Source organism: Chrysemys picta, chromosome 19 (genome assembly GCF_011386835.1).
Source record: "Chrysemys picta bellii isolate R12L10 chromosome 19, ASM1138683v2, whole genome shotgun sequence".
NCBI classification, from domain to species: Eukaryota; Metazoa; Chordata; order Testudines; family Emydidae; genus Chrysemys; species Chrysemys picta.
In genome coordinates this window covers 18,016,125-18,038,572 of record NC_088809.1, presented here as the reverse complement: position 1 = coordinate 18,038,572, position 22,448 = coordinate 18,016,125, and the positions used below count along the sequence as shown (strand labels likewise).

At 47.0% G+C, this 22,448-nt stretch overlaps 1 protein-coding gene across 3 annotated transcripts in view; it reads right to left on the bottom strand.

Moving 5' to 3' along the window:
* Positions 1 to 22,448, bottom strand: part of COL26A1 (collagen type XXVI alpha 1 chain) — a 230,196-nt gene that overhangs the window by 6,872 nt on the left and 200,876 nt on the right. For 2 of the 3 annotated variants that reach the window (XM_008166173.4, XM_024103472.3), the window contains exons 8-13: positions 22,158 to 22,250; positions 21,156 to 21,217; positions 16,861 to 16,923; positions 6,676 to 6,720; positions 4,676 to 4,720; positions 3,432 to 3,516 (exon numbers count right to left, since the gene is read on the bottom strand). In XM_008166173.4, coding sequence (XP_008164395.1) covers positions 3,432 to 3,516; positions 4,676 to 4,720; positions 6,676 to 6,720; positions 16,861 to 16,923; positions 21,156 to 21,217; positions 22,158 to 22,250 — 393 coding nt within the window. The remainder of the gene's footprint in view (positions 1 to 3,431; positions 3,517 to 4,675; positions 4,721 to 6,675; positions 6,721 to 16,860; positions 16,924 to 21,155; positions 21,218 to 22,157; positions 22,251 to 22,448) is intronic. The other variant, XM_008166174.4, reaches the window with a different exon arrangement.

Genomic DNA, 22,448 nt, shown 5'->3' with positions numbered 1-22,448 from the left:
TCTGACTATGATAGCATGCAATTGGCATTTCGGCTTGGGGCTCCTGCACAGAAGTCATGGCAAAAATCTCAGTGCCCACAGCGGGAGCAGGGTCGGATCCTTAGCGCCAGCCGATTAAAATTGTGGGGTGGCCTCACAGCTTGGGGGCTGTCTCTGCTCAATAAAAATCAGTTTCACTACAATGGAACCGCTGCATGCAAAGAGATCTTTCTTTGCACTCTGTGGTTGTAGTAGTTTAATTAAAGACTCTGGTTTTGACCCTAAGCAGCTTCCAGCATTCAACCCAGGGCCGGCTCTAGGTTTTTTTGCTGCCCCAAACAAAAAAACCCCAACAATCTCCCGGAATGCCATCCCTGAAATTGTGCTGCCCCAAGCACGTGCTTGGTTTGCTGGTGCCTAGAGCCGGTCCTGATTCAACCTTTTCTTTGGCCTGAAAGAGTGGACAAGAAGGGTCTACAATACCAATTCTTTATAAAAATAGATTAGTTAGTTGGGAAATTTAAGACGAATTAAATCCCTTGTCACTGTAACACAAAGCTTTGTCTTCCAGCATGAATGGCAAATTCTGTGCAATAACCAGGTCTGGCTTCCAGTGCAGTTTTAGATGCAATTTACGTTATTGGTCTTAATCTATAAAGCCTACATTGCTCTAGGTCCTACTAACCTTAACTGTCTCCCAGCAGTTGAGATCAATGGTGGTGCTTGAGCTAATTAATTTAAATGTCTGGGAGTAGGACATCCTCCGTGAGTGGCCCTCAACTCTAGACCTTGCTTTCCCCTCTCTGATCAGACAGCCTGTACGCTTTCCCATTGAATTGTCGGGGGGGCGGGTGGCAGCCTTTAATTGACGCAGGGTCTATTTTGTGATGTATTTAAGTTTTTAAATTGTACATAAACAGAGACGGAGGCAAAGTTTGGAAATTAAATATAAATACAATTCCTATACTGGTATATCACCCGTTAACCAACACTATTACACTGCTGTAAAATCTGTGTGGAGTAGACCAAGCCAAACCGTTAATCAATTCACTCAACTTGCTGTGCCCAGTTTTCCATTGCCCTGCACTTTCAAGTCATTTACACCAATGCCAAGCGGGTGTTAAAATGCTGCCATTCCCCTTTGATCGTACTTTACGCTAGTATAAATGGATGCACAAGGTAAAGGGCACTGGAGAGTCACACCCAATGCAAAGTGCTTGGAGCTTTAGGCTGCCTGCGTATTCTTCAAAAGGAGAGTGGCCGTACAAAGCACGCCGGATTGTGCTAGTGCAGGCCTATGCAAGTCATGAGGTGATGCGATCACTGGTAATGCTGAGGTTGTCAAGTGCTCATGTTCTAGCCGTGCTGTAAATATTTTGCAAATTCCTTGTCTCGCTGAACTATCAAGTACATTCCCCAGGGTGCTGACCAGCTGGGAGGGCGAGTAACTGTTCCTGCTGTCGGATTGGCTTAGAACATCTTAATGTCCTCAACTTTAAGGCAGTTGTGTATCAAATTAATTTTAAATCTTATTATGTTGAGAGAATAACAGGCCTATATCAAGCCCTACATTTTCTGGCTACCTTCTTGACTTTTGTGGCCCCAGGCAGAGCACAAACGTCGATACAGTGGATTTCCTCCCACATAATCTCTTGCTCACCTCCCTGGTGCTTGAACCCTACGTTTCCCCCTTCCTCCTTTTCTTAGTTCTTTGTATTATGTTTGCACCTAGAGGTTCTAATTACAGGTCCCTGACTGTGCTATTCAAATACAGGGTGAAAAACAGTCCCTGGCCAGAAGAGAGAGGCAAAAAATGTGAGTAACAAGTCAGGAGGAATGGGGATGGGGAGGACAAGGCAAACCAATACATTCACGGGTTACATTTCCAAAAGTGCTTAAGTCCTATTTTAGAAAGTGACAGGGATTTAGCAGCCTGAGTTTCATTGACTTTCAATAAGACACATGCTTTAAGCGCCTAAGTCACTTTGGTACATTTGAAAATTTCACAGAAGCCATATAACTATCAGAAGTCCCCACGGGCTGTTAGCTGTTGCCGGTTTCACAAAGACGGCCCCGTGGGAGTGGATCTTGCAGAGAGATTTGAAAGAGGGCAAAGCAGTGCCTCGCTTTATGGACGAGGCGAGGACAAGGGTGCCAGCAGCACTGAAGGAAGTAAATGGTGCTTGGACAAGAAGCATTTGTGTTGGTGCCAAAAGCCCCAATCAACCTCTGAAAGGCACAGAGAGAACATAATCGTGAACAGATCCAAAACATTTCCCCCTTACGCCGACCATTTCTATAGGAAACAATTATGCAGAGCAAGCTATGCATCTGTCAAGGCATTGGAGCCCCTGCCCCAAAGCAAGTGATTTCTCTTTGTTGCATCAGCAGCAGAGAAAACTCTGATGTGTGAGAATCAGAAAACCCGCTTTCCTCTGACGAAAGGCCTGCGGCACGGGTGGGGAGGGAAATGGCTCCAACTGAATCACTCAAAATATTGAGTGCTTCATTTTAAATCGTAGGAACACGTGAGACACTAAGAGTTTCCAAAAATCAGTGTTCTCTGAATTTTAATCAGGGGAGCTGCCTGGATTATGGATTTGCAGGCCTGGCCCGTTCTAGGGTCCGTCAGACATGACGAATACTAAGAAGGCCAGATCCTCAGCAGATGTAAGTGAACAGGGGACTTTCGATTGATAGCAGCTGAGGGTCTGGCCCAAAGACTCTGTAATGAGAACATTTTTGTAGCGGTTCCATAAAGCAGAACACAACAAGGCTTGATCTGCTGCTGAACTGGCTCTGTATTACTGATTATGTGTCGGTGGGGCGTATTATGCACTAGTGCAGGGTCGGCAACCTTTCAGAAGTGGGGTGCCGAGTCTTCATTTATTCACTCTGATTTAAGGTTTCGCATGCCAGTCATACATTTTAATGTTTTTAGAAGGTCTCTTTCTTTCTATAAATCTATAATATATAACTAAACTATTGTTGGATGTAAAGTAAATAAGTTTTTTAAAATGTTTAAGAAGCTTTATTTAAAATTAAATTAAAATGCGGAGCCCCCCAGGCCAGTGGCCAGGACCCAGGCAGCGTGCGAGCCACTGAAAAATCAGCTCGTGTGCTGCCTTCGGCACATGTGCCATAGGTTGCCTACCCCTGCACTAGTGTAAAGACAGAGTAACTCCAGTGAATCTGCAGGTGCTCAATGTGTAAAACTCAGCCACTTTAGTCACCTCATTATGGATTTGGAGCCTAACTTTAGACACCTACTTTTAAAATCAGCTACTGTGCTGAACCAGCAGTGAGCCCTCGCATCCAGCAGCTCATTGAGAGAGCAGGTGAAAAGAAGAGTCATATTCTAGGAGTCTAGAGCTGTTAGATGGATGTCACTCTGTTCCCACACTAACGTCTCCAGAAAAGCAATGTTTAGCCACAGGCTGAGACACACTCACCATGAATTCCTATCATATGCTCTAGAATTAACACCCTCTCGGCTAAAATCTTCAGGGCTTCTCGAAGTTGCTGAACTCCTTCTCCCTGCAAGAAGGAAAAAACAAAACCTCTGTGTGTGTCTACAGCATAGGTACATTATTTAATTTTATAATGCAATCCTCCAAGGCTACAATGCTAATGTAGCCCCTGAAACCGCTAATGATTTCATAAAACAAAACCAGGTTGCAAATCTGTGGAGAATAGGGAGATGTCTCTATAAACAGCCAAAGGAAAGCAATGAGGCAAAAAGCCTCAATTATAAACCCCAATTCTGGCATCTCTAAAATTTTGGAGAGGTTTGGAGCCAGATCCAAAATTTTCAGCGGGCTCCTATTTCCATAATGGGCCAAACCAACCGCCGTGCAAATCTGAACATTGTCACACTGTGAGGCTTGGATTCAAACTCTGTGGCTTGTGCCCGTTTCCCCAGTCCACTGCACTGTTTACTTTACAATTAAAATATTCCTTGCTAAGCAGATCTGACATTTGTTCTGAGCTTCACTTGGGTGGGCCTGGCTTTCCCTGCGCTGACATTGTACCACCAAACTGAAAAGTGTCGCAAGAAACCCTTTCACTGCTATTTTGTGAAATTATCTCGGTAGTGGTGTGGGTTTGGGGAAGAGTGTTGTCTGGGTCTCACATATCTTACTCTTGATTATTTAATGATAAAGCAAGGGATCAGCAGGCAAGCCGGAGCATGCTGTGGAAAAAACAAAATCAGATCTCGTCAAGGGGCCATAGTCTACTAGATATGGGATCAGCTAGGTAGGAAGGATGGCCTAGTTGATAAAGCACTGGGCAATGACGCCAGATTCCCAGCTCAGTCACTGCCTTCCTTGTCACCTAGTCTCTCAATCTACCCTGGGCCATAGTTCCCATCTGTAAAATAGGGATAATAGCACTGCCCTCTCTCACAGGGGTGCGGGAAGGATATATATCCATTAATACTTGTGTGGCACTGAGACGCTGATCAGGCCAAAAACATTTGGATCCAGATTTTGAACATGCCAGTGCCCATGGATATTTGAAGCCAAGGTTAATGCCACCTGCATCATCTGCCCTTTTGTCTTTGCAATCCCCCCACTCCTCCATTTACATTACCGGGAGTCCTGCACACAGAACAAGGACAGGGTATGGTCCCAAGGGGAGTAAACGCTCTTTTTACCAAGAGACAAACCAGGCAGCAGTAAAAGTGTTTTCTTACATCAGCCCCTTTATCTCCTTCTTCACCCTTCTTGCCTGGTTCACCCTAAGATGAGAGAAACAAATTTCCATGTAAACGAGGAGATTTGCTATCCAAAGTCATTCAAATCCCCTCCCTCAAAAAAGCCCCATCAGCAGAAAGCAAACTGAAATCACGATGTATGTCATCTGTTCGTTTAGACAGGGTGAAATTCAGCTCCTGCTGGCTGGGGGGAGTGTCTACCCATTTACACCACAGCTGAACTTGGCCCAGAGCGACCTGAGCTATATGATGTTTGCAGTGCAATGAACCATTGTCTGATGGCTGCGGCCAGAGACCTCGACCAAAACCATGTGCGTATCGTGAGGCTTTCCCCGTAAGCAACGCTTTACACTAAAACCAGTAGGGAGTTAACTAGAACCCCCTCCAAACATGCACCCTTTGCCTCTACGCTTATTTTTCCAGAAAAATCCATATCCACTAGGCAAGAGTCCCGTTAATTAGCCACATCACCCTCCACCTCCCTACAAGATGCTCATTACATTTCTACTGAAGAAAGATCCCTAGTTATTGCAACAGTTTGTCTGACATTCCCCTGCTGCCCACTCATCTAATCAGGAAGTGTCTGCATTTCCCAAGCAGCAGATGGCATACACACAGTAAACCACAAGCTAAATAAAGAGCAATGGAAAGGTCCACGAACTGCTGAGTAAGGTGGCTGGGATTAGAGCTTGGCTCCTCAGCAACATTGGGCCTGGCAGAGAGATTTAAAGCAGAGCAAGATAGTAGTAGAGATGGGAGACAACCATGTCAGGCAAAACAAGAGCCCTCTGACCTCCCCGCCCCACAACATTTCCACCCAAACTCAAACTGAACCCAACTCTTGGTTGGATTCACTCACTTCTCCCTAATATATATATATATATATTTTTTTTTTAAACCAGACCTGCATGTGTAAATGTGGTCTTAGCTTGAGAGAGGTTGTTCCAGAGGAGTCCCAGCCTGGCCAGAAGCTGGTAGTCCCAGAACTAGTGGGAGAAAGCCTGTTCTCGAGAGATTTCCAGCCCAGTCTTGCAGATAAAGGAGGGTTGGAGAGTTCAGGCTTGCTGGTGGAATTTCAACGGCTTAGCCACAGGGCAGATGGTCTGTTCAGAGTTCCAACATGGGAGGCAGCTTTATAGTCCTGTCAACAGGAGACCTGGTAGGAGGCAGCTCCTGTGGGGCTGCGCTGAATTAGCATGTCCTTCCTGCTTCACTGGCCATGACCCCTTCATGATCATTGCTGCCCACCCGTGCCCCCTCTCAAGGAAGGTTTCATCCACCTTGCCACAGCCCCTCTCAACCCTCTTCGTGCCAGCAAGATGTTACCAGGCTGGCTTCTGCTGAGCCTGTAAGCACTTTGCAGCAGAGACCGAACAAAAAGACTGTTCGTACAGCACCCAGCACAACAGAGTTGTGATCCATGACTGGGTCCACTAGGCACTACCACAATACAGATAAACAAGTATAGACACTAGAGCAAATCTGGCCTCATCAGGGTAAAGCAGAGCTGGTACGTCAGATCTATCTTCTGCACAAATCTTTTGCTACCAATTTTTCACTCCTGAGGGAAGAACTATGGTTGGTGGAGCACTTCTCTTCTTAACAAGCTCTTTTTGCTAGACTACTAGCCCCACTCCTAGATCCAGCAAAGAGAGAGAGAAGACCTATGAGATCATGCAGTCGAGCTCCTCAACCCCAGGCAGGTACAGGGTATTTTCTACTGCTTTGTTCACTTAACTCTAAAGCGTAGCACTAAAATGCAGTGTTTCATTTCCACAGATCTCGGAGATGCTGTCTCCTGACCTGGATGTTGTATTAGCAACCAGAGAGAACTTGTTGTACCAGCCACAGTCCAGCCAGGTGGTATTTAAGGTGCTGGACATAACATACACCCGCACCCCGTCTGTGTGTGTGTGTGTGTCTCTGTCTGTCTGTCTGTCTCTCTCTCTCATGCATGCGCGCACACACACTTCACTTACAGGCCGTCCCTTATTGCCCCTCTCTCCAGACAGACCTGCTTGCCCCTGTTGGAAATAAAGCAAGTGTCATTTTTTTCCCCATTTGATAACAAAATTTAATTTTACCAGTGGAATTAAAATGGCTTAACAAATAAACTCATGAGACAGCGCGAAAGTTCTTTTCCCTCAATTTTATTGCTTTCAGCATTCAAGCAGGCAGCAAAATGGGTAATCTCTCTCAAGCACTAGTTCTGAATCCTCTCAACATTTGGGGAAGTTTGGTTCAGGATCTCAGGCCGATCTTTGTAAAATGGATTTGCAGCCTCTTGAACTTTAGAGACGTCAACTAAGTTAAAAATTTGGAGAAATTTGGCCCTTGAGTTTTCCCCCCAAATATAACATTCTTCCATATAGTATAATGGATAGGCTAAGACTGCGCCATTGAACAAAAGACTGCAATATCTAATTATGATTTTCCCTTAAAACTCCATCACATACCCTTTTAGTTGTCTTCTGCACACATGCTCCCCGTCTTATCCACAACTAAATTTCTCTGCATAGATTTTTTTGATGAAAAATGGCTTTTTGAATTATACAATTTTTTTTCATAATTTTCATATTCTAAATTTTCTGGGGCGGTTTTGGGTGAAAGGATTCAAAACAACAGTTTCAAACCCATTTGAAAAATATTTGTTTTGGTTCAAATAAAAAGGAATCAAAATGGCCATTTTTGTATTTCCTTTCCTCTACTGCCTTTTCCTCCCTTTCCCCTCTTTTTCCCCTCTGGAAAAGAGGGAAGTACCCCTAACATGAATTTTTTTTAAATTTAGATTGATTTCAAATTGGCTCAAAATTATTTTCTCAAGAAAATCTGAAAATTTTCAAATGAATTGAAAAAAACCTTTCATTGCATTCTAAATATTGTGCAGAATATACTTTCCATTTTCTGACCTGCTATAGCCACCCCTTCCACATCCCTTTTTTTGTTTGTTTGTTTTTTTGCTGCTATGAACCTTCCAGCTGGATGTAGGATTTTGCATTTGCCAGAAAAGTAGAGCTGCCTTTCATATATATATTTTTTCCCAACTGTTGCTTCACTGGTTTTATATGAAGAACCAATTCGGAACAAGATACTATATCAAAAACATTGCATTAGAGAGACCTGTGCGACACTTGGTGACAACTGCTGGCAGAACTATATACTGATGAGAAGGAGAAAATATAATAAGGCCCAACTGTCCCCACTGAAAGGATATGAGTTGCTTAGATCCTGCATTGGGTGAATCAGGCCGTAGCAATTCACTGAACTAAGGTGGCAGGAGATACATCGTTGGAACAATTTACCAAGGGTCATTGTGGATTTTCCATCGTTGACAATTTTTAAATTGAGATTGGATGTTTCTTCTAACAGTTCTGCTCTAGTCATTATGTTGGGGAAGTTGTACGGTCTGTGTTATAGAGGAAGTCAGACTAGATGATGATAATGTTCCCTCCTGGCCTTGGAATCTATGAATCAAGACATCTTGTTTATTCTCAAATATTGATAGTAAGATGGGCCCCTCCCGGTTGTTCTGCTCTGGCCTTCATCAGCTTACACAGTCTCTGCACTTTGTCCATGTGATGCCAACACTAATTCAAAGGTGCAGCATGCACTTCCCCCTACAGACTGATGATAAAAGCAGCGTGGGTGGCCAGGGATTTCATGACCATAAGCCAGCAGATATTATCTGTGTTAAAAAGCCTGCACAATGTCTAGATTGATCTTTCATTGACTTGGAAAGAACATTTATATGGGTGAACAATAGGTAAGAACATAAGAACGGCCATACTGGTTCAAATCAATGGTCCATCTAGCCCAGTGTCCTGTCTTCTGACTGGCCAGTGCCAGATGCTTCAGAGGGAAAGAACAGAACAGGGTAATTTTGAGTGATCCAGCCCCAGTCATACAGGCCCAGCTTCTAGCAGTTGGAGGTTTAGGGTCACCCAGAGCATGGGGTTGCATCCCTGACCATCTTGGCTAATAGCCATTGATAGCCCTATTCTCCATGAACTCATCTAATTCTCTTTTGAACCCAGTTGTACTTCTGGCCTTCACAACATCCCATGGCAACTAGTTGCACAGGTTGACTGTGCATTGTGTGAAGAAATAGTTCCTTTTGTTTGTTTTAAACCTGCTACCTATTACTTTAATCAAGTAACCCCTAGTTCTTGTGCTGTGTTAAAGGGTAAAAAACACTTTCCTATTTACTTTCTCAATACCATGTCATACACACCATCCTATATAGAAATGTTATTTTCTTCTGCCAACGAAAGCTTTAACTACTGCTTTGCCATTCATCTATAACAGAGCTAGTTGGAAAATAGAGTTCCCATTCCCCAGGGAATTCCAAAATTGTGTTTTTGTTCCAAAACAAAACAAAACAAAAAGTAGAAATTTCAAACTTATAGAATGGAAATTAAACAATTTCTATTTATCAAAACAAAACAGTCTTTTTCTAATGTTGAAATGTTGTTATATTTATTATATATAAATAATCAAAATGAAATGAAACAAAACATCTGATATTTTTCCAAATGAAATGAGTCTAAAATAATTTTTTAGATTTTTCCCATCAAACTTCAGCAAAATAGACATTTTCACGTCAAATATTTCAGTTTCAACACAACTGTTCCACTGAAAATTTTTCAGCCAGCTCTAATCTGTAATATTTAGCAAGGGCATAAACTATGGAATTAAGCCACCTATAAAGAAGTCAAATGTCTAGTTACATACAGAGTTCTCTTCATAAATAAAAGTGGCCTTCACTGAAAACTGAAATAAACATCTAATTGAGATAAGCAGTATTTGGTAGCTAGGTCTGAAAGACCACTACATTTATCAGCAACCTCTGTGTCTTATTTGCTTTCAGTGTATGTATTGTACAATCTAGTTTGAATTGTTGTTGTTGCACTAATGTAAAATCTGGAGCGATGCAGGTTAAGCCTGTCACTAGTTATGCTCATGGGCTTGGAGAGTCTCCAAGCTCATCTGAAACTAATCAAACTGCATGTGGCATTTGCCTTTCTAAGCCCTTACAAACATTGTTCTGCCCTTCAGACTGAAAAAAGCAAACAGAAGGGGGAAGATGGGAGAGAAACTGGCAAATGCAGATGATTTGTTTACCTGATTTGCCAGTCATGAGCTCCACCTAAATCTATATGCAGGTAATGCCTCTTTAAAGAAAGGAAATACATTCAGGCTGCAGCCACCTGACTCCTGCTATGGGCACATACTGGAAACTTAGCACTAAAACTTTTATGCAGCTTTCTTTCCTTTCCAGAACATGCTGCAAACACCATTAATGGTAACTTTTTCATTCTGTAGCTCCACTTTGTGGACAAAATCTCCTCACAAGGATTCTCTCTTATCAATCCAGTTCCCCCAGTGCTAAATTCTTAAAAGATTTCATTCTACAGCCCCTCCTAGAAGGGTCTCCGCAAGCCACCAATGGTCCACAGGCCATAGTCTGGCACAGTGAGTGACGGGCAGTCCTGAAGAGTTTTGGAGGACTGGGATAGCAGAAGCATCCAAAAGTTTAAATACTGCTTTGAACCTCTTTAGTCTGCCTGGACACTGGGCTGGTAACCTGGTGAGAAGAGGCTCTCGCATGTGGTTTTGGGTTTTTTTTTTGGGTACTTCCTAATCTTGGCCAGCTTGGAAACAATACTCAGCAAACTCCTCTTGCTGTATTTTGGGCATTAACACTTCTATGTCCTTGACAAAATAAGCAAGGATAGCGAGAACATGACAAAATGTGAAGTAAAAGCAAACATTTTAAGAACATTATTTGACCCTGAAAAATGGCTCCGTTTCAGAATAGTTCTTATTCTCTCTAACATGCTTTGCCTTTCTTTTCCAGTCGCAACATGATAAAAGACGGTTACTCACCGTTGTAACTGTTGTTCTTCGAGATGTGTTGCTCATATCCATTCCATTAGGTGTGTGCGCGCCGCGTGCACGATCGTCGGAAGATTTTTACCCTAGCAACACCGGCGGGTCGGCTGTGGAGCCCCCTAGAGTGGCGCCTTCATGGCGCTGAATATATACCCCAGCCGACCCGGCGCCCCCTCAGTTCCTTCTTGCCGGCTACTCCGACAGTGGGGACGGAGGGCGGGTTTGGAATGGATATGAGCAACACATCTCGAAGAACAACAGTTACAACGGTGAGTAACCGTCTTTTCTTCTTCGAGTGCTTGCTCATATCCATTCCATTAGGTGACTCCCAAGCCCAACTTAGGTGGTGGGGTCGGAGTGAGACATTGCTGTGTGCAAAACCGCTGATCCGAAGGCAGCATCGTCCCTGGACTGCTGCACTAGTGCATAGTGTTCTGTAAACGTGTGGACTGACGACCAAACCGCAGCTCTACAAATGTCCTGGATCGGAACTTGCGCCAGGAAAGCCGTCGAGGAAGCTTGGGCCCTCGTGGAGTGAGCGGTGAGGTGTGGTGCTGAGACACCTGCCAGGTCGTAGCAAGTCCGGATGCAAGACGTAATCCAGGAGGATAGGCGTTGTGAGGAGACCGGTGAGCCTTTCATTCGGTCGGCCACTGCAACGAAGAGTTGCGTCGTCTTTCTAAAGTGCCTTGTGCGGTCAATATAGAAGGCCAGGGCCCTGCGTACGTCCAGAGAATGCAAACGTTGATCCTGGCGAGTAGCATGTGGTTTAGGGTGAAAGACCGGGAGAAATATATCCTGGTTGATATGAAATGGAGAAACCACCTTAGGGAGAAAGGCAGGATGTGGGCGGAGCTGCACTTTATCCTTATGGAAAACTGTGTAAGGGGGCTCGGATGTAAGCGCCCTGAGTTCAGAAACGCGCCTTGCTGAGGTGATGGCTACGAGGAAGGCTGTCTTCCAGGATAGGTACAAAAGTGAACAGGTGGCCAGTGGCTCGAATGGATGACCTGTGAGCTTGGAAAGAACCAGGTTGAGGTCCCACGTCGGAACGGGCTGACGTTGTTGTGGGTACATCCGGTCTAAGCCCTTGAGGAATCTAACGACCATCGGGTTAGAGAATACCGAGGACGCGAGTTCCCCTGGATGAAAGGCCGATATAGCGGCCAGGTGAACTCTAATTGAAGATATCGCCAACCCTTGCTGTTTTAGGGAGAGGAGATATTCCAAAATGAGAGGGATAGGTGCGTGCAACGGGGACGTGGCTCGCTGTTCGCACCAACAGGAGAATCGCTTCCACTTGGCCAAGTAAGTGGTCCGAGTTGAGGGCTTCCTACTGCTCAGCAGAATCTGTTGGACAGAGTGTGAACACTGTTGCTCTGCCTGGGTGAACCATGGAGCAGCCACGCCGTGAGGTGGAGTGATTGCAGGTCGGGGTGACGCAGCCGGCCGTGGTTCTGCGTGATGAGATCCGGATACAACGGAAGCGGGATCGGTGTCTGAACCGAGAGTTCCAACAGCGTGGTGTACCAATGTTGTCTCGGCCACGCTGGAGCGACCAGAATTACCTGTGCCTGGTCTCTGCGCAATTTGAGCAGTACCTTGTGGACCAGAGGAAACGGAGGGAAGGCATAAAACAGGTGGTCTTTCCAGGGAAGGAGAAACGCATCCGAGAGGGAGCCCGGAGCTCGACCTTGCAGGGAGCAGAACAGGTGGCACTTCCTGTTGTCTCGGGATGCAAACAGGTCTATCTGGGGAAATCCCCACCTCTGGAAGATGGAATGTATGATGTCCGGACGGATAGACCACTCGTGCGTCTGGAAGGATCTGCTGAGTCGATCCGCTAGAGTGTTCTGGACTCCAGGGAGGAACGATGCCGTGAGATGGATTGAGTGGGCGATGCAGAAGTCCCACAGGCGAATGGCCTCTTGGCATAGAATTGACGAGCGAGCCCCTCCTTGCTTGTTGATGTAGAACATGGCCGTGGTGTTGTCGATGAGAACTAACACACAGCGACCACGTAGGAGGTTGAGAAATGCCTGACACGCCAGGCGCACCGCCATCAGTTCCCGAACATTGATGTGCAGGGCTAGCTGGGGTGCAGTCCACAGGCCCTGGGTATGGTGTTCGTTGAGATGGGCGCCCCAACCCAGGGATGAAGCGTCTGTGGCCAGGTGCAGAGAGGGTTGTGGGGCGTGAAACGGCATCCCTTCGCAAACCACATTGTGATCTAGCCACCATGTGAGGGAGGTCAGGACCGAATTCGGGATTGTGACCACCATATTCAGGCTGTCCCGATGTGGGCGGTATATTGATGACACCCAGGTCTGTAGTGGGCGAAGCCGAAGTCTGGCATGCCTGGTTACGTACGTGCAGGAAGCCATGTGACCCAGCAGGGTAAGGCACGACCTCACCGTGGTAGTTGGGAAGGCCTTGAGTCCTTGAATGAGGCTCGTGATGGTGCCAAAGCGGTTGTCTGGCAGGATGGCTTGTGCACGTCTGGAGTCTAGAACCGCACCGATGAATTCTATTCTCTGGGTAGGTTCTAGAGTGGATTTGTCCTTGTTGAGTAGGATACCCAACCTGTTGAATGTGTGCACTATTATGTGGACGTGATCGCGAACTTGTTCTTTGGTGCGACCGCGTACCAGCCAGTCGTCTAGGTACGGGAACACCTGTATCCCTTGCCGACGAAGGTACGCTGCCACGACAGCCATACATTTCGTGAACACCCGTGGGGCCGAGGATAGGCCGAAGGGAAGGACTGCAAATTGGTAGTGCACCCTGTTTACCACGAATCGCAGGAAGCGTCTGTGAGGCGTGTAAATAGCAATGTGAAAGTATGCGTCTTTCATGTCGAGGGCGGCGAACCAGTCTCCAGGATCGAGGGAAGGGATAATGGCCCCCAGAGAGACCATGCGGAACTTCAACTTTACTACGAATTTGTTGAGTCCGCGCAAGTCCAAGATGGGTCGCAGACCTCCTTTGGACTTGGGAATGAGGAAGTAACGGGAATAGAATCCCCTGCCCCTTAATTCCACTGGAACCTCCTCTATGGCCCCCATAGCGAGGAGCGTAGAAACTTCCTGTATAAGAAGTTGCTCGTGAGAAGGGTCCCTGAAGAGGGACGGGGAAGGGGGGGAGGAGGGGGGAAATGAAGAGAACTGGATAGCGTATCCCCTCTCCACCGTGCGGAGGACCCAACGGTCCGAAGTTATAAGGGACCAAGCACGGTGGAAGTGGGAGAGGCGATCCCGAAAGGAGGGGGCTGGATCCTGGGGGATGACTGGGGCGCCGTCCTCGACCGCACCTTCAAAAGTTCTGCCTGGGGCCTGAAGGTGGTCTAGGTGGCCCCTGGTTCTGGCCAGGTTGAGGGCCGGTCCACCTTCTTCTACCACCTCGCCCTCGCCTCCGGGCCGAGTCCTGTCTCTGACGAGGCGGGGGGGGGGTAGAAGCGCTGAGGCTGCGGCCTAAATGGCCTGCGCTGGGGGCCCACAACATGCATCCCCAGGGAGCGTATGATTGTTCTCGAGTCCTTGAGGCTCTGCAGGCGAGAGTCCGTCTTATCTGAGAACAATCCATGACCCTCAAAAGGCAGATCTTGTAGGGTTTGCTGCAGCTCCGGAGGCAAACCCGAAACCTGAAGCCAGGAGATCCTGCGCATAGCGATACCCGAAGCCAGGGTCCTCGCCGCTGAGTCTGCAATGTCCAAGGAGGCCTGCAAGGAGGTCCGAGCCACCTTCTTGCCCTCCTCTACCATGGCTCCAAACTCTTCCCTGGACTCTTGGGGAATCAACTCCTTAAACTTCCCCATAGAGTTCCAGGAGTTGAAATTGTAGCGGCTCAGTAGCGCCTGTTGGTTCGCCGCTCTAAGTTGTAGCCCTCCGGCTGAGTAAACCTTACGGCCAAACAGATCGAGCCGCTTAGCCTCTTTTGATTTAGGCGCTGCAGCCTGCTGGCCGTGGCGCTCTCGTGCATTCACTGATTCCACCACCAGTGAACACGGTTGGGGGTGGGTATACAAGTACCCATAGTCCTTAGACGGGACAAAGTATTTCCTTTCCACCCCTCTCGCTGTGGGTGGAATGGAGGCAGGAGTTTGCCATATCGTATCCGCATTCGTTTGGATCGTGCGGATCAGAGGTAACGCCACCCTCGATGGGGCATCTGCTCCAAGGATATTCACGATCGCCCGAAGGTCTATCGGAGGGGGACCCGTACATGAAGTGCCCGCCACTGCCTCATCCGGAGAGGAGGAAGAGGATGCCTCCGGTGGCACTGGATCCAAGGGGGGGTCCTGATCCCCCTGCTCTTGGGCCGGGGCATCACCTGCACTTGGGTCCATGGTGTCAGGTGGCGTGGACACGGAAGCCTCCATGCCTCCTGGCGGAGGCCGAGAGATGGTGGATTCTGGGGCCCTTCTGACCGAGTGACCCGAGCGAGAGGTCGATGGTATTGGAGCCCCTTGCTCCTGGTGGTACGCCCACGGGGTCCAAAACGACCAGTGAGATGGTCCATGAGAGTGGTCCTCTGCCATCTCCTGCCAATGGCCCAAGTTTCGTTCCTCGGCTTGCCCTTGAGGGGGGTATGCCGATCTCGACAGGTCCTCCGAGGAGCGAGACACTGATCTTGACGGCCATGGCGGTGCCGAGAGCGTCGAGACGATCCCCGTGGGCTGCGGTGCCGCACGGTGCCGGTCCGGAGATGATCTATCTCTGTGCGGTGCCGGCGATCGGTGCCGGGACCGCGACCGGTGCCGATGACCTCGTCGGTGCCGGGAGTCGGATCTGGACCTCGACGAGGACCTGGAGTATGCCCGGTGCCGGGAGCGGCCCCTCGACGTCGAGCGTCGACCGTAGCGGTGCCGAGAACTACGTCTGGATGTCGAACGGTGCCGACGATCATATCGGTGCCGAGACGTAGAGCGGCGCCGCGAAGAAGATCTTGGCCGCGAGTACGACCGGTGCCGAGACGATATTCGGTGCCGGGACTGCGAGCGGCGTGGGGACCTGCTTCGGGACCTGGATCGGTGCCGAGGTTCCAGCCCTTGTGATGGAGGGCGCATCAAGGCAGGTTTCCCTCTCGACTGGACCGGGCGAGTCAACGGTGCAGTCGGTGCCGGTTGTTGAGGCGGTGCCGGCTCCGTGAGAGCTATTAAGTCTCTCGCCGCCGCGAAGGTCTCTGGAGTCGACGGGAGACACTGTATCACCGCCGGCCTCGGTGGAGACGCTATTTGCACCGGACTCAACGGCCTCGGCGCCGGAGTCGACGGTGCTGGAGGCACCTGTTTTCGTTGCTCCACCGGCGGACGCGGCTCTACCCCCGGCACTGGGGGAGCCGGCGTCTTCGGCACGGACGTCCCCGTCTTATGGGCTTTTTTATGCCCTGGGGATAATGACCGGCGCCGCGGCACTTGCTGTGCTTGCGGTGCCGACGAGGTCCGGTGCCGGGGAGGCTTGTCTGACGCCACTCGCGTGGTCGTCATAGCCGGTGCCGCCGGGGCACTGCGCACCGAGGTGCTAGGCGCCGGAGCCTGGCCCGTAGAAGGAGTGTCCGGGCTAAGTGCCGCCTCCATCAGGAGTTGCCTGAGCCGAAAGTCCCGCTCCTTCTTGGTCCTTGGTTTGAAGGCCTTACAGATCTTGCATTTATCTGTTTGGTGGGACTCTCCCAGGCACTTCAAACAGGAGTCGTGCGAGTCGCTCGTGCGAATGACTAACTAAGCTAGGGAGAGTGGAGAACAGCTAAGCAGCGCTCCACAGTTCCAACGACCGTCAGGGGCGGTAAGAAGGAACTGAGGGGGCGCCGGGTCGGCTGGGGTATATATTCAGCGCCATGAAGGCGCCACTCTAGGGGGCTCCACAGCCGACCCGCCGGTGTTGCTAGGGTAAAAATCTTCCGACGATCGTGCACGCGGCGCGCACACACCTAATGGAATGGATATGAGCAAGCACTCGAAGAAGAACTGAGCTAAACCATCTAAAATGCTAGGTACTAAAGTGTTTATAGTAAAATCTGTTCCCAATAGACATTATGGATCAAGTGTCCACTACTCTGAAACTTTCAGAGGTAACTTATACCCTGTGAAAATAACATGTCCCCTCTGCCTCTGCAATGGTTTCCCTTACTGATTCTTGCATAATATTCTGAACTTATGTTCACCTAGTCAGAGATGGTCCCCTGACTTCAGTGGACCTATGTTGATTTCCACCATCTGAGGAGCTGGCCCAAAATTGGTTGTGAATCTTTACATGTGATAAAAAGTTTTAACTTACTCTTTCTCCTCGATCTCCTTTGGAACCTTTCGGTCCAGGCTGTCCTGGAGAGCCCGGTACACCCTAGAGGACAGATGCAGGATAAGAGGACATTAGTTTCCATTATGTATGTTTTGAATGGAACAGTAAATGAAGTCTCCAATTAACATCTTGCGGTTATTGTTAAAGATGGTGGGCTAGATTCTCTGCAGCCCGAGAGCCTGCGTAGTGACTTACCCCGGGTAACGTGAGTGTAAAATGTGACTTTGTCTTTCTATCTTATAAGGTACTTCTGTGGCGCCGATCATCATAGCATCTTTAATGCACTTATCCTCATAACAACCCTGTGAGGCAGGGCAGTACTATTATCCCTATTGTACAGATGGGAAACTGAGGCACAGAGAAGATAAGTGACTTGCCGAAGGTCACACAGGAAGTATGTGGTGAAGCATCCGATGATAGCATTTTGCACACTCTTTACACAGGTGTAAATGACTTCACAAGGTTCAAGGCAGGGACCGTCAGCCATCATGGACCACACAGATACAACACACCCACCTTCCAATGGTCTGGGGAGCTCTACAATTACATTTTGCACATTCAGGATAGTTGAACAGTGGGAGTAGCCTGTCACGCGGCCCTTTCAAGGAAATGGTGCATCTGAATAACAAGGCCTGCGGGGGATGATTTATGAAGTCCATGCAGTCTTACAGGGAATCAAGGAAAAGATACATCATAAAGGGCCTTCGGCAGTTTTGTGCACTTACAGCCCTCTCAGCTGGATTCCAGCGCATATGCACATATATTATTATTCTTTATTAGTTGTATTACCATAACATCTACGAGCCCGAGTCATGGGCCAGGACCCCTCATGCTAGGCTCTTTTAGAAGTGCCTATGTTTTTCGTTTATAAACAGATTGAACTATAATAACTGGTATTTGTTGCTAAAAGCTGATGACAAGGTATTCAGGGCTGCAAAGACTGAGGGGCAGTTGTCTTGAGGGCACTGGTAATGGGATATTGAAAAATAGGATTAACCTCTAGGTTACTGGTTCATGTCTAGCCCAGGTTGGTAGTAAACTTAGTGCTGATAGCTGTTCGGCATGGGTTCTTTGAAATAGACAGTGGACTCAGTCCAGTTCAGGATGGACAGTGGTGCATATTGCAGCCATTACTTGGTCCCTTGTTATCAGCCTCTGCAGAAGGCCAAGGACTGAATGGGAATGGGGGCTTAGAGAGCCTAGAAACAGTCCTGGCAGGTTAGGAGTGAGATACTTTCACAGGGCTGGGTTCTTATGTTATCCTGCACAGTTAACTATGCAAAGGAATAACAGACCAAGATGTCTTTAGACCTTGTTTGCAGCAGTCCCTTGCAGTAGTCATTAGGGTGGGTACTAACACCTCACAAATAGTTACGGAGAGTCGGAGGATAGAACGCAGAGTATCAACAAACAGTCTTCTCTTCCTATCTTGTTTGTAACACTATCGTGGCTTTGTTTGGTGTTTAAAGGGTTAAGATCAATATCTGCAAAGGAGTTTAATTACCAGAAGTCTTGAGACAAAGCCATTCTTCTCCATTGGTGACTGTTTTATAGATTTATTCAACCCAGGGAGCAAAATTATTAGCACACATTGGGCTTAATTTGAAAATTGTTTATTTGGGTGAGTGAATCTCATCAAAATGGTTTCAAATGTACAATCCAATTAATGTTAGGTCTGTATGCTCACTCTGGCCATCCTGCTGGGATGCTTTCATACCATAGGAATGGCCTTTGCCAAACTTTTATGGGGTGCTGCAAAGCTTCAGCAAACGGCTTTACGGTAGCTTCCAGAATCTAAAGGAAGATGGTAGTTTGAAGCTATCCTAGCTAAACAGATAGCTGTCAGAAGCGATGATTGATTTTGGAGGCACAAACTGAGAGGCCTCAAAGGGAGGGATCCAGTTATCAGTGGTTGGAAGTTTCAGCACTTTCTGAAAATCAAGCCTTTTTAGGGAGTCTCAAATTGCACCCCAAAAGTGAGTCACACTCCCATCACTTAATCTTAGCCATAGTGCATGACTAGGCCCTCATTAGTCATCTGGCTAAGGACATTCATAATTAAACAGGGTGAAATACTCATTTGGTACTTAATAGGAAACTAACTAGTCTCGTCTTTTGATCTATATGAAACGATATAAATCTAGGATACCTATCCATAATCCAGTTCTCCCATTTCCTTACAAAGTTTGCAGACCTTGTGGGAGAAAGATGTGGGAGCTTAAAAAAAGGGGGCAGGAGTGCAGCATCTGAGGCACATGGAAAGATGGGCAAGGGGCAGGGTGCCTCGGACAACGTTTGTTAAAGTTTTGTGCGAATGTGTTAATTTTTTCATGTAGCCTAGCTTCTCTGTTGCTGGAGCTCTGCACTGAAACCTTGATCTAAGCTCTGCTGTAGGGAGGTGTCTCACTCGTGTGCAGCTAAATTGCTCCATAGGAGTTGGAAGACTCTCTTGTGTACAGCTCAGAAGCTCCACATGAGGAGAGGGGGGGAAGCAAGAAATCATGAGATCATGTAATTATAAGACTCATAATTTCATAAGAGCAGATGGGCATCCTTAACTTTTGCATGTTTGATTCTGAGCAGTGAAATTTGTAACATTACATTAGCACTTTTTAAAGAAAAGTACAGGCAGCACTTCTGTAGTTAGTAAAGACGGGCCAGACCTTCAGCGGAGGGAAATCAGCATAGCTCCCTTGAAAACAATAGAATTAGACAAGTTTCCACCAGCTGAAGTTTCAGCCCATCTTTACAAGCTACCTACCACAATTAAGGCTTTTTTCCCCCTGTGTACATCCTGCAAGTTCACAGGCCAGAGTTTAAGAGAAGCTTCTGTTTGTTTTGCCCTTGTGCATTACTTTACATTTAATCATATGAAATTGCATCCGTCATTTTGCGGCCAAATCTCCCAGTGTGTTTATATTCATCTGAAATTTCCCACAGTTCTCCATAGCATTTGATAATTGAAACAATTCTGCATCATTGGCAAAGTTCACCAACTTGCTGTCCATTTCGTCTTCCAAGTGATTAATAAATACACAGTAAAATCCCATTTCTCCAATTCCCTGCAATCCCTACATCCTCCTTATCCGAACTGAGGTTATGTCCCGTAACATAAATCACTTACCCATATATATCCCCCAATTTTCCTAATTCTCTATCATCATTTTATCCATGTTTTATGTCCTTGAAAGCGTTTGGATTGGCAGCTGGACTACACATTCTGTAACGCTGTTCCAAAAATAGGTCTCCGGGGGTTCCTAACTAATTACCACTTTGACTAGTCAACTATTCATCATTACTTAATTTTTTTCTTTACCCAATTTTCAATCTGTGAACAGATTTAGCCCCTCTTTCTGTAGTTTTCCATAATAACCTTTTATGAGGGACCTTGTCAAAAATGTATGATCTACCCAATTACAAGAATCTTTTTTTTATCCACATATAATTAATAGGGCTGGTCAGGAATGTTTCCATCCAAATGTTTTTTGACTGAAAATGCAGTTTGGGGGAAATTCTGATTTTTCCCAAAGCTTTTTTGATTTTTCCATTCTGAAAAATGCAATGAAATATTTTGTCGCAGCTTGGATCAATACACATAAAAATATTTTGGTTTGTTGAACTACATTTCCCTATGATGCCTCATGGGAGCAATAGTTCAGATATCTCCTGGGCCCATTTTCTCATATGGGCTAGCTTCCCTAGCCAGACTGCATATCCCATGATACAACACTGTCTCCCCTCTGACTGAACCGCATGGTGCATCATGGGAGATTTAGTCCAACCAGCCAGCCTGGCCCAGGGAGCCCAGGAGAGAGGGGGCATCAGGCACCCAAACTAAAACTCCCAAGAGGCAATGCAACCCCATAGGGAGATGCAGTTTAATATTGTTCTGACTCAAGTTTTGGTTTACTGAACTGACCCAAAACATTTCATTTTAACATTTTGCCTGGGGATATCTAAATGTTTTGTTTAGATTAAGAACACCAAAAATCAAGCATGTTGCCATTTCCAAATCAAAATTTTTCAGAACATTTTGTTCTGAGAAAAATTTCACTCTTTCAGCTTTTTATCCTGATTTGAGATAAAAACAAAGTATTGAAATATTGGCATTTCTTGCTGGATGCAAATTCCGATTTCCACTCAGCTCTACTAATTAAACATTTCATCTCCTTTCTACAGAAATAAGTCGCTTTGCATGTAACTCCATGCTCCATTCCTCTCCTTCCCCCATCTCCACCCCCGCCCCTGCCAAGGCCTGGGATAAAATTACTTACTTGTGATCCAGGAACTCCAATAGGTCCGGGGGGTCCTTTGGGTCCTGAAGTGCCTGGGGGTCCTAGCGATAAAATCATAATCTGAGACAGTTTTAGAGACATTTAGAAAGAAGGAACCTCAATTTCAATCACACTCATTTCCTTTCATTATTCCTGATGAGCATCTCTCACTCGCTCTACAAAAATCTCGCTTGATCATCAGGACATGGCGTAAGCACGGATATCAGACAGAAGATAGATGCACATTCTGATGTAAAACATCCTTCCGTACTGGAATTACTTCAGAGCTATATACAACATTTAAATAATGTAAGTAGTAAGAAATGCAGCAAAATTTCAGTCTCCTTTGAAATGACTATTCTTCCTTGGTCCTAAGAGAAATCTTAGATCAGGATCCACAAAGTGAGGTACTGCACCTGGGGTTTCTGAAAGAGAATGAGTGCAATACTGAGTGAAGAGATAGTTGGGCCTCACGTGGCACCGGACCCACAGTATTCTGAGGATACATGACTGCAGGAAGGGGGTTGTATTTAGCCACAGCTAAAATGGAGGGGTTGACATGACTATACAAAATGCCTCTTCGCGGCGGATGTCAACTCTGCTCCTGCTGAGGCAAACAGTTACAGACTGGTTTTTCCATCGCTCTGAAGACCGCATATCCCTTTAACAAAGCTTTGCCTCTACTAGTCCAAGGCCGGTGAGCCCAAACTTTTGCAGCCAGGCCCACTTGCTTTTCCTGGCAGGCTTCCCGACGGCGTAGGGTGACCAGACAGCAAATGTGAAAAGTCGGGACAGGGGGTAATAGGAGCCTATATAAGAAAAAGACCCCAAAATCGGGACTGTCCCTATAAAATCAGGACATCTGGTCACCCTACGTCGGCGTAAACTATGCCCCTAGATCTTTCACTCACACTCACACACACACACACACACACACCCTGAGAAGAATCTTCAGTTTGGTTTCCCCTCATTAAAGCTGTCCAGTTTGATTGGGTCTGTTACCTGGTGGCCCAACAGGCCCTGGTGCGCCGCGTGGGCCTGGCAAGCCAGCCAGGATCGTGTCGATGATGGTGGAAGCCAGCTGGGATTCTCCATCTGTGGTAAAGAGCAGAGGAATTAATGATTGAGAAAATTATCAACTGCAGCGTCCAGTCAGTCAGGATTTCACACTGGGCTGTTTGAAAGCTCGAGCTAGCTGTTGGCCAAGGAGAGAGAGTGTGTGTTTAATTAGGTGGAATTCTGACCATTAGAACAATTTCCCTGACCGTTCTGAGGGGAATTCATCCAGAAGCT